Source organism: Coregonus clupeaformis, chromosome 9 (assembly GCF_020615455.1).
Source record: "Coregonus clupeaformis isolate EN_2021a chromosome 9, ASM2061545v1, whole genome shotgun sequence".
Taxonomy (NCBI): domain Eukaryota; kingdom Metazoa; phylum Chordata; class Actinopteri; order Salmoniformes; family Salmonidae; genus Coregonus; species Coregonus clupeaformis.
This window is the reverse complement of record NC_059200.1, coordinates 53,663,587-53,691,059: the sequence shown is the minus strand read 5'-3', so window position 1 is coordinate 53,691,059 and position 27,473 is coordinate 53,663,587. Positions and strand designations below refer to the sequence as shown.

General features: G+C 42.7%; 1 protein-coding gene across 2 annotated transcripts in view; it reads right to left on the bottom strand.

Annotated features, from left to right (window-relative positions):
• Window positions 1–27,473, bottom strand: part of LOC121574096 (peripheral-type benzodiazepine receptor-associated protein 1) — a 205,363-nt gene that overhangs the window by 137,405 nt on the left and 40,485 nt on the right. Inside the window, exon 1 of one of the 2 annotated variants that reach the window (XM_041886693.2) lies at window positions 22,054–22,587. The exons of the other annotated variant lie outside the window; for it this stretch is intronic. Within the exon in view, the coding sequence (XP_041742627.2) occupies window positions 22,054–22,368 (315 nt within the window). The 5' untranslated portion in view covers window positions 22,369–22,587. Of the gene's footprint in view, window positions 1–22,053; window positions 22,588–27,473 lie in introns of those variants that run through there. 2 annotated transcript variants of the gene reach the window in all.

The following is a 27,473-nucleotide window of genomic DNA, read 5'->3' as shown; positions in this document are numbered from 1 at the left end:
CTGAGCAATCGGGGGAGAAGGGCCTTGGTCAGGGAGCATGGTGGTGGCAGCATCATGCTGTGGGGATGTTTTTCAGTGGCAGGGACTGGGAGACTAGTCAGGATCGAGAGAAAGATGAACAGAGCAAAGTACAGAGAGATCCTTGATGAAAACCTGCTCCAGAGTGCTCAGGACCATAGACTGGGGCGAAGGTTTACCTTCCAACAGGACAATGACCCTAAGCACACAGCCAAGACAATGCAGGAGTGGCTTCAGGACAAGTCTCTGAATGTACTTGAGTGGTCCAGCCAGAGCCCGGACTTGAACCCGATCGAACATCTCTGGAGAGACCTGAAAGTAACTGTGCAGCAATGCTCCTCATCCAACCTGACAGAGCTTGAGAGGATCTGCAGAGAAAAATAGGAGAAACTCCCCAAATACAGGTGTGCTAAACTTGTAGCGTCATACCCAAGAAGACTCAAGGCTATAATCGCTGCCAAAGGTGCTTCAACAAAGTACTGAGTAATGGGTCTGATACTTAAATTTGCAAAAATGTCAAACCTGGTTTTGCTTTGTCATTATGGGGTATTGTGTGTAGATTGACAATATTTTTTTGTTGTTGCCATTTTTAGAATAAGGCTGTAACGTAACAAAATGTGGAAAAAGTCAAAGGGTTCTGAATACTTTCCGAATGCACTGTACATTGAGAAGAGTGGGATCAGAATATTGAGGCAAAGATGGTAATTGTCATGCTGCTCTGGCTGCCATTAAAGTGGTCTGATTTTTTTGGGGCCAAAAACCCTGTTGTGCTGTTCAGAGAGAGAGACTGAATGGCTGATCTGACCCAGTTAAAAACAACATCTACAACACTGTTTATGGAAATACACACATGGACGCAAGGACGCGTCCGCTTAGGCCCCTGTCGCTGCTAGGGGGTCCCTGACCAAAAAAACAACTCAGTTAGGGTCTCAACTTAGTGTTGAGAGTTAGAGTAGCAGAATACACAAGGTGCATTTTCTAAATTTGGTTGCACATCAGCAGTTTCTTTTCTTGTTATGTCAGTCACGGACAGTCACTCAATTAGCCCATGTCAGTCACAATGTTTGATTGTTAGTCTAGCCAGCTATCTAAACTTGTAGTAATCATGGCCCTGACTTCCAGGGGACCCCCTATTGATTTTGTTACTTACTCTCAGATAACATATTAACATTTGGCATAAGTCATGGCAAAATCTGTAGAATTGCATGAAATTAGTTATAACATTTCTACATTATCTCTCCTCCCCATGGAAAAATTTGTAGAATTGTAGAAAACGTGCTTTTAAATTACAAGATTTTCTCTATGACCCATGGCAAAATGTGTAGACTTGCAGGAGATTAACTTTAAAATTGCAATTTTTTCTCTCCGCCGACAGGAGGAGGACCAATGAAATGTTTTGCCTGTGAGGTGGGGGGTCCCACCAACCAAATCTCGCTTAGTGCCCCCAAAAGGCTAGGGCCGGCCCCTGCATGGAAGGCTGGCACTTACTATATAATCCATCAACATCAATGCAATTGAGGCTAATCGAGCTTTAGATAAGATGTCAAAAAGATCACTACCATAAGGGAATATCACATCACATAATTACAAGTCTTAGGGAAGCTAGGCTATCTGTGTGAAGTAAGATAAGAGATACAGACAACAATGCTTGGAAAACAACAACAATCACATATAGGCTATACAGAGGTAATGGCACGTATTCATGGGATGGCAAAGGAAGCCAGGCTTCCCAAAATATTAGACAAATAAAAAGCATTTTGTCTCTCTCTGTGTTTTCATAATTTTCCGTCAATTCGCAAATGGCTGAATCTCACCGGAGAAATCATCAGAGCGAGGGAAACAGCACCCCTCTGTCTCAGTATGTGTAGCCCATGTATCTGATGCTGTCTGGACCAAAAGAGTTAGACATGTTTCCGACGTACCATTTGATTGATTGATGCCAGCAAGCATTTGGCCTCCCTTGATTAAATGTTTTTATAAAAGAATTAGCCAATCAGCATTGAGCTGAGCTCAACTGTGGGTTGTCCTGGTGCAGCAAAACGCACCCCCAATGGAGGCCAGTCTGGATTTGGCTTAACACCAATCAAATCACATCCTAAGCTAAACGTCATCATCGTCATCATTTCTGGTCTGCTTGTGTTGATGTCCTGCAGTAGCTAGCTTGCTAAATTGGCCCTTTCCTAAGCCCTGGATGTAGATGTGGATTTGGAATTGTGGTTTTGACTGAATTCTCTGTACAGGCCAATGATTATGTTGGCAATTCTGATCTAACCATAAATTCATATATTGTGCCACTGGCCTGAGACGACTGAAGTTCAATATGTACCCTAGACGTAACCTAGTAGGCTCACGTTAACTAGCTAGCTAACTTAGATGATTCGTTTTTTTGCTCATGCAAGGAAGTTAGGCTAGCAAGCATTTTAGCTAGGTAGCCTATGAAAACTAAAACTAAAAGCGTACTGTATGACAGAGCCATAGACCGTGCGTACACACACAGAAATCAGTACCATGGACCGCCACATGATATTTAGCAACATTGATTGGACTAAATTGTTTTTGGTATTTGTATTTTCTGTATTTATTAAGGATCTCCATTAGCTGTTGCTAAGGCAGCAGCTACTCTTCCTTGCGTCCAGCAACATTAAGGCAGTTATATACAATCTAAAATATGACATGACATTACACTTCATAACACTTTTCACAACACATTAAGTGTGTGCCCTCAGGCCACTACTCTACTACCACATACCTAAAACACAAAATCCATGTGTAAGTGTGTAGAGTCAAATAAAATAAAATTGTATTGGTCACATACACGTGTTTAGCAGATGTTATTGCGGGTGTAGCGAAATGCTTGTGTTCCTAGCTCCGACAGTGCCGTAATATCTAACAAGTAATGTCTAACAATTTCACAACATATACCCAATACACACAAATCTAAGTAAAGGAATGGAATTAAGAATATATAAATAAATATATGGACGAGCAATGTCAGAGCGGCGTAGACTAAGATACAGTAGAATAGTTTAGAATACAGAATATACATATGAGATGAGTAATGCAAGATACAGTGGGGAGAACAAGTATTTGATACACTGCTGATTTTGCAGGTTTTCCTACTTACAAAGCATGTAGAGGTCTGTAATTTTTATCATAGGTACACTTCAACTGTGAGAGACGGAATCTAAAACAAAAATCCAGAAAATCACATTGTATGATTTTTAAGTAATTAAATTGCATTTTATTGCATGACATAAGTATTTGATACATCAGAAAAGCAGAACTTAATATTTGGTACAGAAGCCTTTGTTTGCAATTACAGAGATCATACGTTTCCTGTAAGTCTTGACCAGGTTTGCACACACTGCAGCAGGGATTTTGGCCCACTCCTCCAAACAGACCTTCTCCAGATCCTTCAGGTTTCGGGGCTGTCGCTGGGCAATACGGACTTTCAGCTCCCTCCAAAGATTTTCTATTGGGTTCAGGTCTGGAGACTGGCTAGGCCACTCCAGGACCTTGAGATGCTTCTTACGGAGCCACTCCTTAGTTGCCCTGGCTGTGTGTTTCGGGTCGTTGTCATGCTGGAAGACCCAGCCACGACCCATCATCAATGCTCTTACTGAGGGAAGGAGGTTGTTGGCCAAGATCTCGCGATACATGGCCCCATCCATCCTCCCCTCAATACGGTGCAGTCGTCCTGTCCCCTTTGCAGAAAAGTATCCCCAAAGAATGATCTTTCCACCTCCATGCTTCACGGTTGGGATGGTGTTTTTGGGGTTGTACTCATCCTTCTTCTTCCTCCAAACACAGCGAGTGGAGTTTAGACCAAAAAGCTATATTTTTGTCTCATCAGACCACATGACCTTCTCCCAATCCTCCTCTGGATCATCCAGATGGTCATTGGCAAACTTCAGACGGGCCTGGACATGCGCTGGCTTGAGCAGGCGGACCTTGCGTGCGCTGCAGGATTTTAATCCATGACGGCGTAGTGTGTTACTAATGGTTTTCTTTGAGGCTGTGGTCCCAGCTCTCTTCAGGTCATTGACCAGGTCCTGCCGTGTAGTTCTGGGCTGATCCCTCACCTTCCTCATGATCATTGATGCCCCACGAGGTGAGATCTTGCATGGAGCCCCAGACCGAGGGTGATTGACCGTCATCTTGAACTTCTTCCATTTTCTAATAATTGCGCCAACAGTCGTTGCCTTCTCACCAAGCTGCTTGCCTATTGTCCTGTAGCCCATCCCAGCCTTGTGCAGGTCTACAATTTTATCCCTGATGTCCTTACACAGCTCTCTGGTCTTGGCCATTGTGGAGAGGTTGGAGTCTGTTTGATTGAGTGTGGACAGGTGTCTTTTATACAGGTAACGAGTTCAAACAGGTGCAGTTAATACAGGTAATGAGTGGAGAACAGTATGGCTTCTTAAAGAAAAACTAACAGGTCTGTGAGAGCCGGAATTCTTACTGGTTGGTAGGTGATCAAATACTTATGTCATGCAATAAAATGCAAATTAATTACTTAAAAATCATACAATGTGATTTTCTGGATTTTTGTTTTTGATTCACGCACTTTTCCGTTATTTATTTATTCGAATTTTTTGAAACATTACATGAAATCCAAATAAAAATCAATTTAAATTACAGGTTGTAATGCAACAAAATTGGAAAAACGCCAAGGGGATTAATATTTTTGCAAGGCACTGTAGTTGGCAATATCAGTGGGTTTTGTGATGAATGAGCCATCTGATTCAATGAATGATGGAGCTGAGTTTGCCTTTTTGCCCACATTTTCATTTTAGGTGCTCCAAAGCTTTTTACTATCATTCTTTATATCATTTATCTTTGCTTCATAGTATAGTTTCTTCTTCTTTTTATTCAGTATAGTCACATGATTTCTTAATTTGCAGTACGTTTGCCAATCGGTCGTGCAGCCAGACTTATTTGCCATTCCTTTTGCCTCATCCCTCTCAACCATAACATTTTTCAATTCCTCATCAAGCCAAAGGGATTTGACTGGAATAAGAAATGTCAGAAATGTGTCAGCAAACATTATTTTCATCATCAAATAGGAATCACTACAAAACGTATTGTATGACCTCATACACTATATTAGGCCCAGCCTTTGGCAATTTGGTTATCCTAGATATGGCTACTATATTGTGATCACTACATACGATGGATATGGATACAGCTTAATGCAGATTTCTGCAGCATTAGTAAAGATGTGATCAATACATGTTGATGATTTCATTCCTGTGCTGTTTGTAAATACCTGGTAGGTTGACTGATAACCTGAACCAGGTTGCAGGCACTGGTTACAGTTTGAAGCTTTTTCTTGAATGGGCAACTTAATGAAACCCAGTCAATATTAAGGTCACCCAGAAAATATACCCCTCTGTTGATATCACATACATTATTAAGCATTTCATACATATTATCCAGATACTGACTGTTAGCACTTGGTGGTCTATAGCAGCTTCCCACAAGAATGGGCTTTAGGTGAGGCAGGTGAACCTGTAGCCATATTACTTCAACAGTATTTAACATGAGATCCTCTCTAAGCTTTACAGGAAAGTGGTTCTCTATATAGGCCGCAACACGGCCCCCATTGGCATTTATGTATTTTCTGTAGATGTTATAGCTATGTATTGCTACCACTGTATCATCAAAGGTATTATCAAAGTGAGTTTCAGAGATAGTCCGATTATGAATGTCATCTGTTACTAGCAAATGTGATTTCATGAACCTTGTTTCTTAGGCCACATACACTACCAGTCAAATGTTTGGACATAACTACTCATTCAAGGGTTTTTCTTTATTTTGACTCTTTTTAACATTGTAGAATAATAGTGAAGACATCAAAACTATGAAATAACACATATGGAATCATGTAGTAACCAAAACAGTGTTAAACAAATCAAAATATATTTTATATTTGAGATTCTTCGAATAGCCACCCTTTGCCTTGATGACAGCTTGTCATTCTCTAAACCAGCTTCATGAGGTAGTCACCTGGAATGCAATTAATTTCAATTAACAGATGTGCCTTCTTAAAAGTTAATTTGTGGAATTTATTTCCTTCTTAATGCGTTTGAGCCAATCAGTTGTGTTGTGACATGGTAGGGGGGTATACAGAAAAATAGCCCTATTTGGTAAAAGACCAAGTCCATATTATGGCAAGAACAGCTCAAATAAGCAAAGAAAAATGACAGTCCATCGTTACTTTAAGACATGAAGGTCAGTCAATACGGAACATTTCAAGAACTTTGAAAGTTCCTTCAAGTGCAGTCACAAAAACCATCAAGCTCTATGATGAAACTGGCTCTCATGAGGACCGCCACAGGAATGGAAGACCCAGAGTTACCTCTGCTGCAGAGGATAAATTCATTAGAGTTACCAGCCTCAGATATTGCAGCCCAAATAAATGCGTCACAGAGTTCAAGTAACAAACACATCTCAACATCAACTGTTCAGAGGAGACTGTGTGAATCAGGCCTTCATGGTCGAATTGCTGCAAAGAAACCACTACTAAAGGACACCAATAAGAAAAATATACTTGCTTGGGCCAAGAAACACGAGCAATGGACATTAGACCGGTGGAAATTTGTCCTTTGGTCTGGAGTCCAAATAGGAGATATTTGGTTCCAACCGCCATTTCTTTGTGAGACGCGGTGTGGGTGAACGGATGATCTCTGCATGTGTATTTCCCACCATAAAGCATGGAGGAGGAGGTGTTATGGTGTGGGGGTGCTTTGCTGGTGACACTGTCTGTGATTTATTTAGGAAGTCAAGGCACACTTAAGCAGCATGGCTACCACAGCATTCTGCAGCGATACACCATCCCATCTGGTTTGGGCTTAGCGGGACTATAATTTGTTTTTCAACAGGACAATGACCCAACACACCTCCAGGCTGTGTACGGGCTATTTGACCAAGAAGGAGAGTGATGGAGTGCTGCATCAGATGACCTGGCCTCCACAATCCCCCGACCTCAACCCAATTGAGATGGTTTGGGATGAGTCGGACCGCAGAGTGAAGGAAAAGCAGTCAACAAGTGCTCAGCGTATGTGGGAACTCCTTCAAGACTGCAGGAAAAGCATTCCAGGTGAAGCTGGTTGAGAGAATGCCAAGAGTGTGCAAAGCTGTCATCAAGGCAAAGGGTGGATACTTTGAAGAATCTGAAATATAAAATATATTTTGATTTGTTTAACACTTTTTTGGTTACTACATGATTCCATATGTGTTATTTCATAGTTTGATGTCGTCACTATTATTCTACAAAGTAAAAAATAAATATAAAAAAAATAACAAATAAATAAATTCAATGAGTAGGTGTGTCCAAACTTTTGACTGGTACTGTATATGAGTATGTTGTTTTATTATTCTGTTTTTATTGTAATGTATACAGGGCTCTCTTGTAAAATAGTTTTTTAATCTCAATGTGACTCCCTGTTTAAATAAAGTTTAAATAAAATTAAAATAAATTAAAATGGCCGGAGGAGGTCCGGCCGTTCTTTCGCCCCGAGTGGTTTCGCAAACTCCTAGAGGACCAAAGGGCCGTGGGGCCCGATGGACCCGAGCCAGCTATAGTATCCATCGTGGATGATGAATGGGCCGGAGTCTAAGACTCACGGTCCGATAAGGGGGAGCTCTGAGGATCTAAACCCGAGTTAGAAGCCACCGGAGAGGGAGACAGAACAGAAGACGAAGGCGCAGGTACCTCCGGATCTGATCTGAAATCGGAAGCCCCCAGGGAAAAAGGTGCCGGAACCTCTGGATCCAGGGCGGCAAAGCTATTTCTAGACTGTGTCCGGTCCGGGCTTACCTTCGCTAGGGCTGTTGCGGTGACCGTATTACTGCCACACCGGCGGTCATGAGTCATGAAGGCAGTCAAATTCCACGTGACCGTTTAGCCACAGTAATTAGGCTTCTCCAAGCTCGGATGCTGCTGATGGTCATTAGTAGCCTATCAAACTTGCTAACTGCCTGGTACTCAGCACTCTATTGTCCCTCTAATCACTCTGACATCAATGCAAATGTGTTCGAAAATCGAATCAAACACTTCATGAGAGCCCATGAGCTCATGTTGCGCAACATTTCTATAGGCTATGCAATTGCGCGAGTGATGGCCTCTACTAAAAATAGGAGGATCCCATCAGCTTTCTACAGGCTAGGCCTACTACATTTATTTCTCTACTTTCCTAATATTAAGCACATTGCTTATCTTTACAACAGGAGTATAGCCTACCTGGCTGGCATGAAAATGAACCACGGGAAAGCGTCTTACATTCGCTATTTAAGTGCATAGATGACATATTTTTTCCAGCTGCCCCTGTTTCGAGACAGGTGCATGATAATGGTCCATTCTAACTCAAAACAAATTCCACACATACAGTTTTAGTCTGAAGTTTACATACACTTAGGTTGGAGTCATTAAAACTAATTTTTCAACCACTCCACAAATTTCTTGTTAACAAACCATAGTTTTGGCAAGTCGGTTAGGACATCTACTTTGTGCATGACACAAGTAATTTTTCCAACAATTGTTTACAGACAGATTATTTCACTTATAATTCACTGTATCACAATTCCAGTGGGTCAGAAGTTTACATACACTAAGCTGACTGTGCCTTTAAACAGCTTGGAAGATTCCAGAAAATGATGTCATGACTTTAGAAGCTTCTGATAGGCTAATTGACATAATTTGAGTCAATTGGAGGTGTACCTGTGGATGTATTTCAAGGCCTACCTTCAAACTCAGTGCCACTCAATTTGTGGAGTGGTTGAAAAACGAGTTTTAATGACTCCAACCTAAGTGTATGTAAACTTCAGAGTTCAACTGTATATGTAAAGACTAGATTAAATCAAGAATAGTCTGATGGGTGACAATATTAGCCTATCACTTGTGAATGATGCCCAGCATAAGAAACTCTCTTTTTTTTGTGACTTTTTCGAATCATAGTTGCACACCTTATGTAGCCTAGCCCATAGGCCTATATGTTTTGATTAGGTTTGTATCACAACTAAAGTGGCCAAAAAACGTCTTAAAATTAAGCACATTAATCCGCTTTACAAGGGGTTTAGAGCCTCACTGGCCTACATAAGCAGCGCGTGAGTTTAAAGTTTGGGGAAGATGATTTTCACCATAAAAATGCACCTTTATAATAAAAGCATTACATGCATAATCGCATTTGCGGTCACTTTTGATAGTGTTGTTTTCCCACTAATGGAACATTCGCGCTTATAGCCTACTGCCATGTGAGCATTGCTGCCCTTATAATGTGAAATAACCTAATAGTTTATCAACATTTTAAGCTAAATGTTCTGATCTGTTGCGTCAGCCACATTGCATAAAAAAGGTTTTTTGATGCTAGTGGTTGTATTAATTTGCCATCTATTACATCCCACAATTGTCCCAGACTATGTTTGGAATATTTACTTCTCGCATAGAATAGGTTGACTTTTGTACTATGGGGGATAGTAGATTGACATAGGCTAGTGCTTTTGCTGTTCGTTAGGCCTACTCATCTTGTTGGCTGACGAAAAGTAAATGTGGACAGTTCTTCCAATATCTTCAATATGCACCTCGGAATTGGATAAGGACGCGAGCAATTGCGTCCCCGATGTGTCTGTCTTCACTTGTAGCCTGTGAGAAAGACCCGATCACGTGATGGAGAGCCATGTGAGTGAGAGGTGCTTAGCAGCACTCAGGGAGAAGGGCACAACGGCCACTGGCCGCAAAAGGCATGGATTTTTTTAGGGTGCGTTACAGCCACAAAGGGGATGCCGCTGTGAGGCATTATCAAGTGCTTGTCAAATTGTGAATGAGAGACTAATGAAGTGTGTACAGCCTGCGCAAAAAACAAAGCAGAGCTCATGCCTTTCAAACAACTTTTTTCAAATCATCATTAGAGTCACATCATGCAGCCTTACAATGTATTAAAAATCAAAACATATAGTCCACGTTTGTAGAACAACTAAAGTTACATGAATAACTCTAAATTAAGCATATGAGTACCTATTTCTTTGTTAACCACTCAACACAGAATAGCCGCATGTGCGCACTCCCTCAAATCGTGTGGAGAAAATATTTATATTTTATTCAGCTTTGTTCAAATGTATTCTTCATTATATAAAATAATATAAAATAATGCCACGGAATTCTTAGCAAATCTTGTCTGCTAAATGAACTATTGTAGCCCACAGCCATTTGGCATAGCCACATCAGGACCTAACATCAGGACAGTATGCTATACTGTTCTTCTGAAACAGACTACATTTTCTTCATATAATCCTTCTTTATACCTGTCTAAAATAAATAATGGAGTTATTGTGAAGGTGAAGGCTATATTACATGGATTTATTATACTTTTTAAAATGTAGATGTTCCAAAGGTCTGCATCAGTGGCTTGTAAGCTATGTGTGGAAGCCAGGAGATAATTAACGGTCAATTACCATGAGACTGACAGTTAGTTGCTTGACAATCACCGTCTGACAAAATTTCACCACAGCCCTAAACTTCGCCAAGGAGGCCCCCGTTGCCAAAGGTCACTGTTTTCGACTTCACGACGAGTGACATATCTCCATGGCTGGTTGGTAGGATCGAGAACAGGAACATCCACCAAGTCATCCAGGATGACTACTAACTCCATTCTCCAGGGAAGGGGGAGACCCTTTCGGGGAGGGATCCCTGCAGAGTACCGGCCAGTCGGCTGTGGAGAGCCGACACGGCAGCGACACTTAAACCAGGCCAGAGCAGCGTCCGGCTACTGGGGTAGAAGACAAAGAAAAAGTAGGCGAGCGTGGATTCCCCAGTAGCTTGTGTAGGTTCGCTACTTGTTTGCTGAGACTAGCCACTTTGCCCCTGTAGTCCTCTGCAAGCAAACAGTTGCTACATTGAAAGTCCGGGCAGTCCACCTTGTCCTGGAATAAAGCAAAATAAACACAGCTCCTGCAGCGTAGAAAACATTTGTTAGCGTCCTCCATTAGAGGCTACAGGCTAGCTAGGCTAGCTAAGCTTCTGTGTCTCTCTACTTGACAGGGAATTCTCAACTTGTCAGAGAGAGAATTACACAGCTATCAAAACCATCAGGCCAAGGTAAACCTACACCAAACACACAATTAATTTGAATGTTTGTAAAATTCACGATGTGAAAAATGTATGGTAGTGTAGAGTATTGCAACTCAGGCTAGTAAAACATGTTTCGTCAACAACACACTCACATTGGTATCTTTAAATTTGTTTTCAGTGTATTAAACTAAGCATATATAGCCTTGTTGATTTGATGATGTTTAAATGTTTAAGTTGAAATGGTGCTGGAATAGCGGCGGCAGTGCTCCTGTTGTCTTTGTGCTGACTTGCGGTAACTCCGTGGTTCTAAAATCAGTAGCTAGTTGTTTAGTAAACTGTCGAAAGCATGAACTTGCTTGACCATGCTCTCCGGTTTTGTGATGAAACAAACGTGTAGTTGAATTTATTCCGCCACTGAGTGACTGTTGTCTTTTTGTTGTCATGGCCTTATTGTATATTAAGGTGGGGTATGAACTAATGGGTTATAGAGCAAACATAAATATCACAACATAGGTTGTAATATGGCTTTTTAAAAATTGGTTTGGCTTCCACAGTTATTTTACCCACGAACCGCAGAGGCAGGAAACCCTTAAAAACAACATAGACATACAGTGGGGTCCGAAATGGACACCCTTGATAAAGATTAGCAAAAATTACTGTATAAAATAAATAATTAAAATACTGAGCTATATTGTATGCAGAATTTTTTTTTTTTACAAATTATATTATTTTATAATAATACAATAGCTCAGAGAAATAGATTTTCTTTAACAAGTAATACTGTCTTTCTCAAAAAGGTAGGGGTCAAAATTATTGACATTTTCAATACCTTTCAATACCTTACCTTGCAAGGATAACGGCACTGAGCCTTTAAAAAAAAATGTTTTATGAGTTGGAGAACCCATCGGGAGGGAAAATCAGACCATTCCTCCATACAGAATCCTCTGATCAATTATTCAACTGCCATCAAACACAAAGCTTTTGTAATGTACATTTTCAGGACTTTTTGGGGAGTAAAAATGTAATCCCATTCAAAATCCTATTTTTCTAACCCTAAACCTAACCCCAAACCTAACACTTAAGCATAAAATAGCATTTTAACAAATTCAGGACAAGAAAAAAGTCCAGACTTTTCTAAAATGTTTCTTGTTTTCTTACCTTATCAAGACATTATGGTGACTTGTCAGGACACCCTGGTCCTGATAATGTAGGAAAACACACACACACACACACACACATCACGTACATACACCACCAGTTCTTTTGTTCCAGACAAATGGCCTGGTGTTGTTGACCAAACATCACCATATGTGCAAGTGAATTTTCAAGCAGACAAAGGGCTCTGTAACGCATTAATTATTATTAGGCAGAACTGTGTGTGTGTGGAAGATTTATGACACTAGGAAACAGAGAGGAAGGCTATTCTTCCTGAGCTCACAGGTCATTACCATGTTGTATTTCCCAATTTCAGCAGTTTGCTCCTTCCTGCTGGGGGTGAAGGGTGTATGTGTGTGTGCGTGTGTGTACAGGGGCCAGGGGATTTCATCTGAACTGCTGGGATGGGGTATGGGGGATACAGGAGGATCATGTCAGGTCACCATCCCTCAGGGATATACCAAATGAGAATGACAAAACCAAAAGCTTATCTACTTTATCATCAGACAAACCCAGTCTACCTCCTACAGCCCAATATAAAGTCTCTCTAGTCTCCACATCTGGGCAAACACAATGGAATGGCATGTTCCAGGTTGTCTTTATTGCAGGCGCGCTGCATAGGCAGATGAGCAGATCTCAAAATGGCAGGAGAAGTGTTTGACTTTTCAGGAACCACATTGATATGCTACAGCAATCTTCTGATATGGGCAGTGTGACTGCAAAAAGATGACCTGGAACGTGACCAATAGCATGTCTCACAACACAAACCTTGTGACTGCCATAAGACATTCACTCACCCCCACCCTGGCACTTGTGGGGTGGGCTAGACTGTACTGCTGTCTGCCCTTAAGGGTTAAGTCTAGGACGAGGTGTTTGAAATGTATAGTTTGAACCCACAAAGACTAGACTATGTGAGAGGACTGGTGAAATGGCAACAAAGACTCATTTAAAAACACTGTATGGAATAATCACTGTCTGTTGGAGAGAATAGAAAAATTTCTTAGACTTGAAGGTCTCTGTATAGCTTTTAAGTGCCAACACCTACAAGCTCCAGCAATGAATTACATTGGAGACTGTGTGGGCCGGAAGCTTACCCTAAAAAATATATTACAGTACAACCCAGAGACAAGCATTTGCTATCCCCTGATGTTTTGAAAGCAGAGTGAATCATATGATAAGGGGTTTCTAAATCACGGGAAGAGAACAGGACAGCATGTACGGAGATACTGATCTGAAGGGCCCAACTCCCAGGCTAGAGGCTATGGTTATTAGGGGTTTAACGGTACACGTATTCGTAAGGGGACATTGGTTCGATCCACACTGTGAACCCAAATGAATACATACAAAAATACAGGTTATGCCTACGCTGCGTTTTATGCCTCTTGAGTAAATCATTTCAGGCTATTCCGATATAGCAACTAGAGCCTTAATTGGCGCATTTCAAACTGTCCTTTTGTGAGGCGCAGCCGGGAACTAGTTCTGTAAAATGACAAGGGGTGGGGTCGATAAACAGGAGGATTCTCCATCATCATTTAAATTTCCAGTTTGGGAAAATGTTGGCTTCCCACCAGATTACACTGCTCAACGAGAATACCACCAAAATATGGAAAAAGACCACTGTGTGTGTGAAATGTGACATTTTCATTTACTGATTTACTGCACACTTTAAAAAAAAACATGTCTTCATAAAATTCAAAAGCAACTGGTCATCATATTTAATTTAATTTCCATTTAAATGAGGTTTTGCAAACTTTTTTGGTAAAATCGAACAGGAATTGGTTGTGGAGTAAAAAAGCTTGATAAATAAGTAGTGCATCAAAATTGGAGCAGCAGGGGAGGCCAGAGAGAGAGACAGAGGAGAGAAGAGCGAGAGAAAGAGAGAGAGAGAGAGGAGAGAGTGGAGAGGCAGAAGAGAGGAGCGAGAGAAGAGAGAGGATAGAGAATCGAGAGAAAAGAGAGATGAGCGAAGGAGAGAGATGAGAGAAAGAGAGAGAAGAAAGCATACAGAGAGAGAGAGAGCGGTTTTTATTTTATTAGGATGCCCATTAGCTGAAGCCAATGCTGACAGCTAGTCTCACTGGGGTCCGACACATAACGAAAAAGACAGACAAAATACTTTACATACATTTAAAAACATTTACATGTAGCCGTGTGTGTGCATCAATCAGTTACACACGTCAGTACATACACACAACAAGTAGGTCACATGGGGGAAAGGCGTTGTGCCGTGAGGTGTTGCGTTATTTGTTTTTTGAAACCAGGTTTGCTGTTCACTTGCCCTATACGAGATGGAAGGGAGTTCCATGTAATCATGGCTCTGTATAATACTGTATGTTCCCTTGAATTTGTTCTAGACCTGGGGACTGTGAAAAGACCCCTGGTGGCATGTCTGGTAGGGTAAGTGTGTGTGTCGAGAGAGAGAGAGAGAGAGAGAGACAGAGACAGAGAGACAGAGCGAGAGACCGAGACCGAGACCGAGACCGAGACCGAGAGAGAGAGAGAGAGAGAGACCGAGAGAGAGAGAGACCGAGAGAGAGAGAGAGAAAGAGAGACCGAGAGAGAGAGTGAGAGAGGAAGTTCTGGAGCCTTGTTCTACTTTCCTCTTCCCTTAGATCCAAAGTGGGTCAGCTCAGAGCTCAGAGCTGCCTGTAGGGCTGGCAGTGACGTCACTCGCTTAACACCTCACACCACTGATAAGGGCCTGGTTGTGAAAAAATGAATAATAATAATAGTGTCACTTCAATAGAGCATGATGAGCCAAGTAAAGCCCCACCGGCCAAACCCTCCCCTAACCCGGACGACGCTGGGCCAATTGTGCGCCGCCCTATTGGACTCCCGGTCAAGGCAGGTTGTGACACAGCCTGGGATCAAACCCGGGTCTGTAGTGACACCTCAAGCACTGCAGTGCCTTAGACCGCTGCGCCACTCGGGAGGCCCTATTCCCCCTCTTTCTAACAAAGATTTTTTATTTCTGTCACATATGGAACCACTCGCATCAGGTGCGCTTTTTACAACTGTGTTTTCCCACGAATTGGATTTAAGCAAATATTGGAAAATGACATTGGCTGCTTCTACTTTTTCTATTCAATTTCAACTTTTCAGCCAAAGTGAGCAGCAGAGCACTAGGAAGTGAGTGAGTCAGATAGATCAATAGAACAGGCTCTCTGAAATGTTGCCAGGCCAATCCAACATCCACTTCTCTACTCATTATTCTCTGGACCTGAGCTGTAACTGAGGCATCACGGCCCAGATGAGATGAGGGACGGCTAATCAGATAACATGATTCATTGTCTTCACATGGAAAACCCAGCAGCGTGACCCAGCCAGTGGAGAGCCATTGACGGATTGATGACCTCAGCTCCCTACACCTGGATGGGTTGGTGCTCAAAAGTAGAAATGTAATTTGGCATCAAGACAGGTGCTGTGAGTTCAGACCACCAAGGAAGGTCTTCTCTGACATCTTTCCAGCCACAGGTCACACCAGACTAACACCGACACCAGCCACCTACAGAGTCACTAAGACTGACTTACACCAACATCTGCCTGTGGAGGCAGAAAGTTGCAAAATGGAAGGGGGATTAATTAGATTGAATGAATCAGCAAGGTGAAGGACAGGATTTTAAGAAACTTCTTCAGAATATGAGACTGATGAATTCTGTTTGATGAACACAGTGGTTGAGGAGGGGTGTGTGTGTGTGTGGTGGGGGGGGGGCTTATATAGTCATTCCTATCCCCTAGCCTCTCCCTCAGGCGTTTCAACAAACAGCCTCATAGCCCCACCATGTTAAACTCAACCCCTAAAACGACTCTTCAAAGCAGATCATAAAAACACTGGCCAGCCCCCTCTTTTTCTTTCCCTCTCTCCCTCTTCTTCTCCTCCATGAAAGGAACAGAAGGTTTGCTGAATTAATTGTGAAACAACAGCAATTTGACACCTGTGAGCCATTGTTATATTTAACTCCTCTGGGGAATTTGAATCTTTACCATGACCATAAACCATAACCGCATCACCCTGACTTATACAGTACAAACCATGACTGATACAATACAAAACACAACAGCGCTAGGGTCTAGCATCTGTGCCTAGCTGTGAAAAAAAACACACACAAAAACCTACCAAACCCTCTAAAAGGATTCAGGATTGAGAAGGGAGAGAGATTTGGCTACAGAGAGACTATGAATAATGAATATTGCCCTACAGCAATGTGGAATTGTGGGACACATTTAGCTGGCTGGGATATGGAGCTAGAATGTCCTAATGATTAACAAAACACTTTCACATTGGAATTCTGTCATTGTGTATGGTCATTAAAAACCAACACAAACCGATGATACACACATTGGAGTAAAGAAATAGTCTAGATGTAATAGAAAATAAGGATCATATTAACAGAATTCATGCATTCGTTTCCCTGTAGGCTTGGTCTACTCTACAGGGAATAAGGATATCTACACTCCCCTACGTATTTATTTGGAAAGTGAAGCTAAAACTTTTAATTTGGCTCTATACTCAAGCATTTGATTTGAGATCAAATGTTTCATATGGGGCGACAGTACAGAAAGTCACCTTTTATTTGAGGGTATTTTCATACATACAGTGGGGAAAAAAAGTATTTAGTCAGCCACCAATTGTGCAAGTTCTCCCACTTAAAAAGATGAGAGAGGCCTGTAATTTTCATCATAGGTACACGTCAACTATGACAGACAAAATGAGGAAAAAAAATCCAGAAAATCACATTGTAGGATTTTTAATGAATTTATTTGCAAATTATGGTGGAAAATAAGTATTTGGTCACCTACAAACAAGCAAGATTTCTGGCTCTCACAGACCTGTAACTTCTTCTTTAAGAGGCTCCTCTGTCCTCCACTCGTTACCTGTATTAATGGCACCTGTTTGAACTTGTTATCAGTATAAAAGACACCTGTCCACAACCTCAAACAGTCACACTCCAAACTCCACTATGGCCAAGACCAAAGAGCTGTCAATGGACACCAGAAACAAAATTGTAGACCTGCACCAGGCTGGGAAGACTGAATCTGCAATAGGTAAGCAGCTTGGTTTGAAGAAATCAACTGTGGGAGCAATTATTAGGAAATGGAAGACATACAAGACCACTGATAATCTCCCTCGATCTGGGGCTCCACGGAAGATCTCACCCTGTGGGGTCAAAATGATCACAAGAACGGTGAACAAAAATCCCAGAACCACACGGGGGGACCTAGTGAATGACCTGCAGAGAGCTGGGACCAAAGTAACAAAGCCTACCATCAGTAACACACTACGCTGCCAGGGACTCAAATCCTGCAGTACAGACGTGTCCCCCTGCTTAAGCCAGTACATGTCCAGGCCCGTCTGAAGTTTGCTAGAGTGCATTTGGATGATCCAGAAGAGGATTGGGAGAATGTCAGATGAAACCAAAATAGAACTTTTTGGTAAAAACTCAACTCGTCGTGTTTGGAGGACAAAGAATGCTGAGTTGCATCCAAAGAACACCATACCTACTGTGAAGCATGGGGGTGGAAACATCATGCTTTGGGGCTGTTTTTCTGCAAAGGGACCAGGACGACTGATCCGTGTAAAGGAAAGAATGAATGGGGCCATGTATCATGAGATTTTGAGTGAAAACCTCCTTCCATCAGCAAGGGCATTGAAGATGAAACGTGGCTGGGTCTTTCAGCATGACAATGATCCCAAACACACCGCCCGGGCAACGAAGGAGTGGCTTCGTAAGAAGCATTTCAAGGTCCTGGAGTGGCCTAGCCAGTCTCCAGATCTCAACCCCATAGAAAATCTTTGGCGGGAGTTGAAAGTCCGTATTGCCCAGCGACAGCCCCAAAACATCACTGCTCTAGAGGAGATCTGCATGGAGGAATGGGCCAAAATACCAGCAACAGTGTGTGAAAACCTTGTGAAGACTTACAGAAAACGTTTGACCTGTGCCATTGCCAACAAAGGGTATATAACAAAGTATTAAGAAACTTTTGTTATTGACCAAATACTTATTTTCCACCATAATTTGCAAATAAATTCATTAAAAATCCTACAATGTGATTTTCTGGATTTTTTTTCCTCATTTTCTCTGTCATAGTTGACGTGTACCTATGATGAAAATTACAGGCCTCTCTCATATTTTTAAGTGGGAGAACTTGCACAATTGGTGGCTGACTAAATACTTTTTTTCCCCACTGTATCTGTTTTACCGTTTAGAAGTTTAAGCACTTTCTGTATCTAGTCCCGCTATTGGAAGGTGTCATAAGTATTTGGACAAATTCACATCTATGTGTGTTAAAGTACTCAAAAGTTTAGTATTTGGTCCCATATTCCTAGCACGCAATGACTAGGCTACATCAAGCTTGTGACTCAACAAACTTGTTGGATGCATTTGCAGTTTGTTTTGGTTGTGTTTCAGATTATGTTGTGCCCAATAGAAATTAATGGTAAATAATGTATTATGTCATTTTGGAGTTACTTTGATTCTAAATAAGAACATAATAGGTTTCTGATCACTTGCTACCATGATTATGGATAATCATGAATGAATCATGAATAATGATGAGTGAGAAAGTTAGAGGCACAAAGATCATACCCCCAAGAAATTCATTTTCTTTTCTTTTTTTTTTTTTTTTGGGGGGTATTATTATTTATTATTATGATATTCATACCTCTGTACCTTTCTTACGCATCATTATTAAAATAAAAGGTGACATTCTGTACTGTTGCCTCATATGAAACATTTGATCTCAGCCCAGAGGTTTATTGGAGATCCAAAGGAACGTCGACAACATCACCTCACACAATAGACTCCTTCCTTCTCTACACGCGCCTCCTGAATAATTGGCTGCTGTTACAGCTGGGTGGGGGTTGGGGGCTAGAATGTCACAGGCTGCGCACTACACACACACACACACACACAGTGCAGCACACAGTGCAGCACGCATGCCGCACGCACACACACACGGCTGGAAATGGTCATGGGGAAAAAGGACACGCACACACTGGGTTGCCCACTCTGCGCCGCATGTAACCAGAAAATAAATAGTAATCTCTAAAACTGACAGACCCTCCCATCTTAACAATACTCAGGGCCCACCCCCCAACTGGGCTGAAAGGACTAGCAGATAATTGCTAATGCATCATTTAAATGCTCCCTCCCTCTCAGCTCCTGTGGCCAGACGACCATGGATCTACCACTGTGTGTGTGTGACTGTGTGGTGCAGTATATTTGTGTTCTATTGAGACGTAATTGCTTTGTTTACGAGGATAAGCAACGGCAGAGAGGCCAGTGGCCAGCACCCCGTATCCTTAGAGAGAGAGAGAGAGCACGACAGAGATGTCCCCCATTGACAGCCCATTTTTTAGCTCTGAAATACTCAACATGAAAATTCCAACATGAAACACCAAAAAGAAAAAGCTAATCTGATGTACTTGTACAATGGGCTTTTAAATATGCATGAATGTTCCTCCAAAAGCTGAGTAGTCTGGTTGCACTCCCCTTGCAGGGAGATGGAGTGCTCCTGTTCCTCTCAGCAGATATTTGGGAGGGAGGGGAGAGAGGTCATAGTGGGGTCAAGCTGAGGCGGGCGGGGGATTGTCCTTCCTATTCTGCTCATCAAAACAGACAGCCTCAGGGGAACTCACATGGAAGACACATGACTCTTGACCTATCCTCTTCACTCTCTCTCTGCTCTTCAAACTCTCCCTCCCTCCCGCTTCCTCTATACATCCCTCTCGCCCTCCCTCCACCTATCTCTGCCCCATCCCTCCCTCCCTCACTCAATATTCTTCAAACTCTCCCTCCTTCTCTCTGCCTCCCTCCATCCCTCCCTCTCTCAGGTCAGGGCAGATTCATCGGTCCGTCCCCGTCTGCCTGGATGTTGATAGGTTCATGGAACCCCCCTAAAGCATCCCCAGCTGTTTTAAATCAGCAAGTGTTGTTTTGTATTTGATCAATTTCATGTAAGCTACCCATTAAATCTCTCCACATAAAAATATATGCAATTTCCGTCTAGTACAGTACAGTTCAATAAAAAACACCAACAGCAATTCAGTTCCATATGAAAACAGGCTACTGATTGGAAATAACTAGGCTATTTTCTCTCATGTTTTGTTTTGTCAATTGCTGCTAACCCCAGAATCCAATCATAACCAGATTCTAAGCTCTCTCTACACTAATAACCTATTAGTACATATTCAGAAATGTAGGGACACAGAAAGGTGACGCGCACAATACAAGCAATTAGTGTGTCTAGACTGTGTGAATGAGTGAGCATAACAGCCAGCAATTGTCTTATACCCTTGATGTCCATGTGCTCTTGTTTTTAACACAACTCACTTTATCACCATAATGTCACTCATCCTACTGGTAACACAGTCAACTTGCTGCGAGTAGAGCCCAATTATAGGAGGGATCTTGTGGGTTCCGAACTTCCCCTATTGATTTTCAATGGAAGTCCCACTTAGGGTCTGCAACGGTGTTAAATATAGGTTGAGAACAAGTCTCATGCTAAGTATTTCTTTATAATTTTTTTTGACGGCATGGCGGTATGAGAGAGTATTTTATGTTTCTGAACAATAAAGGTTCTACATGTTTTATGAGTAGTGAATGACCTTAGGATGGCAACAAATGAATTCTAAGTGATTTTAATAGGCTAACTCCATTCTGATGGTTTTATTCTCAACCAAACTAGGATAAAACTAACAGTGAAGTCACAGACAGAAGTGGTAACCCAGACATGTCACAGGGGCTATAAAGCTGAAGCATCCATTTAGAACCTTTTCTCACCACCAACTATGGTAGTGAGAGGAAGTCCAGTCGCGGGTAGTGGGAGAGGATGGAACTAAGTGAAACTGGGCCAAAATTCTGCTAATAATTTTCATCAATGAAACATCTGATCTTAATAAATGTTTCAGTTCCCAAAGCTACAAGAATCTGTTACGAACATAGTGCACTACATTTTAGAGACTTGACACATTGCCAAAGTTGTATTATTCTTTTGCAGGAGTGCAAGGTCGAATTGAGTTTGTGCACACGCGCACTTCAGAGGAGGCATTCCCGAACGGAAATATGCAAATATATGCTACAATGCGCCAACAGGATCTCGCTAGCTCGTGCTTGGCTTTGCCCACCTCCTTGCTTGTTCTGACCACTATGCTTCATTTTCTCCCACTGTAAACGACATAGATGAACTATCTTGGGTTAGTTATAAATATCTTTGGTGAAGTAGTCCAATTCGTAGAAGTTATACTTTTTTAAGCACTGTATGAAAATACCTTTATAGACGGTATTGTAAAAATCTGTGGATCCATACCGGTATTCACAATATATTGCCCAGCCCTGATCCTTCAGCAAAACCTGCTTCAGACTAGCACTCAAACTGGCAGTTAATTCATTGAGAGACAAGCTAAACAGAGCTGCCTACGATAGCACTGACCCAGATAAAACATCAGGAAAACCTACAGCTAACCTGCGTGATACTGGCAGTCAGACTGGCACTCAAGCAGGATAATTGACAACCTAAACATATAGGCTTAACTGACAATATACTTTTGTAAGGTCCTACGCAGAGTTGCGAGAGAACTGGCCCATTTAAAACTGCAGGAAACCTGCGTCAGATTAGCAGTTCAATCTAATTGACAGACCATCCAAGCATTCAACAGCCAATACTTTGCAGCAGTACCGCGAAACTCTCTAGGGTGTCCTACAAGTCCAGTGTATCCTTTCTGGAGGAATTGTAACTATTTAACGATTTTTTAAAAAGGTAGAGAGGGGTTACAGGTACACCATCACAACATACTCTAGTGCAGGACCTACCTTGCCAAACCCTTCCACCTCGCAGCCGTTGAGGTCCTCGTAGAGTGAGTGATGCCTCTTGCCCAGCACTGCTGTGGGTGTCACAGTGGTACTGTCTAGATTTGCCTTGGCCATTAAGTCACCATTGGTAGAAGTAGTACCCTGCTGCTCCTCTATCTTAGTATCCTTCTCCCTGTCCTGCTGTAGCAGGTTCTGCTGTCCTGGGGCCTCAGCCTCTCCACAACTGCTCCTTTTCATGTCTGTATCCGCTGCAGACGCAGGCTGCTCCGGTTCAGGTTCCGGTGGCTGCTCGGTCCTGGTGCACAGGTCATACATCACTCTCTACTGTCACAGGCAGGCAGCGGCGGTGCATTGGCAGCAGGGCTGGGATCAATAGGCCCAAACAGGGAGGGGCAAGGCCGGAACTGTCTTGTCATTCACTGCTGGGGGGAGGTTACCATGGATCAGCCGCCACCAATGGTTATTGTATTTTTTTTACCCTGACACCCTCCTGTCCCCTTCTTTCTCTTCCCTTCTTTTCCTCACCCTTCAGTAAGTTTACAAGGGGGGGATGGGGGGTGTAGTAACTTGGTCTGAGCTGAGTTTAAGTGTCCGACACCGACACGATAAGATCAGTAAGCTCAGCGATGTAATTACCAGGCTTATCAGTAACAGAATACAGCCTCCTCATAAGTTTGTTACTGTAGCTAGTCTGGGCGCTTTCAACAAGGGCGATTTCACGGTGACAGAAATAGCACTAAGACTGCCTCGTTGTGTTCCTTTTATAAAATATTCCTTACAACATTTCCAAGACAAAACCAGCTCAAGACAAAATCCAGAGATCTGCTCCTTTAAAATTAGAACTTTTAGGGGGGCTGGAAAAATGCCCTCACTGACGTCTCCACAAAAAAACAGTTGTCAAATACTGCGGGATATTATGTATTCACGACATACACTTCTTATGGTAGGTCCATGCACAGACACCAAACAATGAAGCATTTTCAGTAGAAATTATGCAATGATCATGCATGTACTTCCCCGTGATCCTATTTGATAAGAACAAGGAAGCGTGCAGCTTAATCCCGGGTCCTACTTGCTAGGCTGACTGAGGGAGGCTGCCTCGTTTTCCTGCCTCCCCACTCCTCCGTCTCCGTCCTCCACAGAGGGATGGCTCTGTCATTGTTGCTCATCCACAAACGGGAACAGGAAAGGAAAGCCTAGTAATTAGCAGTTCGTACGTCGCTTAGATGATGAGCTTGACTCCTGCTCTCAGTGACGACAGACAGCACAGAAGAAGCAATGCTGGTATATTGTATGTATGTGAAGGCAAACAAGATCAGGTGAGAGAAAATGACTGGTTTAACTAACAGGTCCCCCCTCCTCTCCAGTCCTCTCTCTCCCGCTCTCACGCTCTGCTGGCTGAGATGCAAGTGGTCTCCAGCTGTGCCTGCCTCCTTGTTGACGCTGCTGCTAAAAATCTGCTTACACAACGAGGCTCAATGAACTGCCTAATTCCCGTTCCCCATATAACAACATTAAGGTGAAGGAAGAAGACGACCAACTGAAGGGATAAAAAACGGACTGTGTGTGTGACTGTGTGTGTTTGTGTTCATGAGAGGAGGAGGAGGTGGGAAGAAAGGGATTCTATCCTCCTATCACATCTAGACAGTCTCTGGGAGGGGGCCAATCATGACTGCTGCTCGAGCTGGTTTCCATGGAGATGACGCTGGAATGATGTTGCTTGCCTATTGATTGTTGAAGAGGAGGCGCACACACTGCTACACAGGAAGGCTGGCTGGCTGAAAGCAAGAGCGACGGCATACTGTGCACACACACACACAGCGTCGCCGTCACACTCAGGTGGCTTGCGAATTAACTTGTCATATGATCCTGCAGCTCAGCTGGCTGAGATTCATATTTATCGAAGCTGAGAGTCAGACCGTTCAGATACTCAGCTAATTGATTCTCAATCGAGCAAACAGAGAGGGAGAGACGGTACTCCCAGGGAGATGAACACAAACCTAGGCAGACTAATAGCCAAGCAAGAAGTAACCATACAGGCTCCAGTCAATAATCCAGACAAATTGGGGTGAAGTGCTGAAGACAAAAACCCTGTCCTGGTTTATAGCAGGCAGCAACCTGCTGGTTGACTTACATAGAGTTACAGCTAGGCAGAGGGGAGAGTTGTAATTGAAAAGCTGCAGTGGCCGTCCAATGAACATGAATCTCATTCCATGAGGAAGATATGACATCAAAGTTGGACTCCTTCCAGATTGGGATTTCTAGGTGAATGATGGTGGAGCAATAATAGGTCTTTCACCAGATTACCAGACCTACAACCTGGCCCAGAACGCTGTCACTCTCCCATCCCCAAGCAACTCTTAAAGAGGGAGACGTGACTGCAGATCAAATCACCCCATTAAGGATTGATCCCACTGGTTTACATAGCATGCCATAGGGTCAGCATGTTTACAGTGCACGTTAAGAAATTATCTACCAATAACATCTGGAAAGATGGCCAAAAACAACATGGGAATAGCGGTGTAGCCGACCAGCTTATAAACATAACATACATTACTGTAGCCTCGTGCAACCTAGTTGTGAATTTAGGGTGCAATATTTGGATTGGTTTTGAATTTAACATATTAGTAATTCAATAATTTGACCCCTTTTGCATACATCTACAGTGTCTCCTATTCCCTGCCGCTGAAAAACATCCCCACAGCTTGATGCTGCCACCCCCATGCTTCACCGTAGGGATGGTGCCAGGTTTCCTCCAGACGTGACGCTTGGCATTCAGGCCAAAGAGTTCAATCTTGGTTTCATCAGACCAGAGAATCTTGTTTCTCATGGTCTGAGAGTCTTTAGGTGCCTTTTGGCAAACTTCAAGCGGGCTTTAATGTGCCTTTTACTGAGGAGTGGCTTCCGACTGGTCACTCTACCATAAAGGCCTGATTGGTGGAGTGCTGCAGAGATGGTTGTCCTTCTGGAAGGTTCTCCCATCTCCACATAGGAACTCTGGAGCTCTGTCAGAGTGACCATTGGGTTCTTGGTCATTTCCCTGACGAAGGCCCTTCTCCCCCGATTGCTCAGTTTGGCTGGGCGGCCTGCTCTAGGAAGAGTCTTGGTGGTTCCAAACTTCTTCCATTTAAGAATGATGGAAGCCACTGTGTTCTTGGGGACCTTCAATGCAGCAAAACATTTTTGATACCCTTCCCCAGATCTGTGCCTCGACATAATCCTGTCTCGGAGCTCTAAAGACAATTCCTTCAACCTCATGCATTAGTTTTTGCTCTGACATGCACTGTCAACTGTGGGACGTTATATAGACAGGTGTGTGCCTTTCCAAATCATGTCCAATTAATTGAATTTACCACAGGTGGACTCCAATCATGTTGTAGAAACATCTCAAGGATGATCAATGGAAACAGGATGCACCTGACCTCAATTTCGAGTATCATAGCAAAGGGTCTGAAAACGTATGTAAATAAAGTATCTGTTTTTTGATTTTAATAAATGTGAAAAAATATCTAAAAACCTGTTTTCGCTTTGTCATTATGGGGTATTGTGTGTAGATTGGTGAGGAAATACATTAATTTAATGAATTTTAGAATAAGGCTGTAATGTAACAAAATGTGGAAAAAGTCAAGGGGTCTGAATACTTTCCGAATGCACTGTGTCTTCATCACTGAAAAGATAAACGGTTGAGATTGATATCATTTAAAAGCTAAAGCTTACAAACAGGGTGTCAAACTATATACAGTGGAGAGAACAAGTATTTGATACACTGCCGATTTTGCAGGTTTTCCTACTTACAAAGCATGTAGAGGTCTGTAATTTTTATCATAGGAACACATCAACTGTGAGAGACGGAATCTAAAACAAAAATCCAGAAAATCACATCGTATGATTTTTAATTAATTTGCATTTTATTGCATGACATAAGTATTTGATACATCAGAAAAGCAGAACTTAATATTTGGTACAGAAACCTTTGTTTGCAATTACAGAGATCATACGTTTCCTGTAGGTCTTGACCAGGTTTGCACACACTGCAGCAGGGATTTTGGCCCACTCCTCCATACAGACCTTCTCCAGATCCTTCAGGTTTCGCGGCTGTCGCTGGGCAATACGGACTTTCAGCTCCCTCCAAAGATTTTCTATTGGGTTCAGGTCTGGAGACTGACTAGGCCACTCCAGGACCTTGAGATGCTTCTTACGGAGCCACTCCTTAGTTGCCCTGGCTGTGTGTTTCGGGTCGTTGTCATGCTGGAAGACCCAGCCACGACCCATCTTCAATGTTCTTACTGAGGGAAGGAGGTTGTTGGCCAAGATCTTGCGACACATGGCCCCATCCATCCTCCCCTCAATACGGTGCAGTCGTCCTGTCCCCTTTGCAGAAAAGCATCCCCAAAGAATGATGTTTCCACCGCCATGATTCACGGTTGGGATGGTGTTCTTGCGGTTGTACCCATCCTTCTTCTTCCTCCAAACATGGCGAGTGGAGTTTAGACCAAAAAGCTCTATTTTTGTCTCATCAGACCACATGACCTTCTCCCATTCCTCCTCTGGATCATCCAGATGGTCATTAGCAAACTTCAGACGGGCCTGGACATGCGCTGGCTTGAGCAGGGGGACCTTGAGTGCGCTGCAGGATTTTAATCCATGACGGCGTAGTGTGTTACTAATGGTTTTCTTTGAGACTGTGGTCCCAGCTCTCTTCAGGTCATTGACCAGGTCCTGCCGTGTAGTTCTGGGCTGATCCCTCACCTTCCTCATGATCATTGATGCCCCATGAGGTGAGATCTTGCATGGAGCCCCAGACCGAGGGTGAATGACCGTCATCTTGAACTTCTTCCATTTTCTAATAATTGCGGCAACAGTTGTTGCCTTCTCACCAAGCTGCTTGCCTATTGTCCTGTAGCCCATCCCAGCCTTGTGCAGGTCTACAATTTTATCCCTGATGTCCTTACACAGCTCTCTGGTCTTGGCCATTGTGGAGAGGTTGGAGTCTGTTTGATTGAGTGTGTGGACAGGTGTCTTTTATACAGGTAACAAGTTCAAACAGGTGCAGTAAATACAGGTAATGAGTGGAGAACAGGAGGGCTTCTTAAAGAAAAACTAACAGGTCTGTGAGAGCCGGAATTCTTACTGGTTGGTAGGTGATCAAATACTTATGTCATGCAATAAAATGCAAATTAATTACTTTAAAATCATACAATGTGATTTTCTGGATTTTTGTTTTAGATTCCGTCTCTCACAGTTGAAGTGTACCTATGATAAAAATTACAGACCTCTACATGCTTTGTAAGTAGGAAAACCTGCAAAATCGTCAGTGTATCAAATACTTGTTCTCTCCACTGTATCTATATATTCTTTTCAAATAAACATGTCATTTTTTCCCATTAACTTCAATTATCTAAAAACGCGTGAACTCTGAT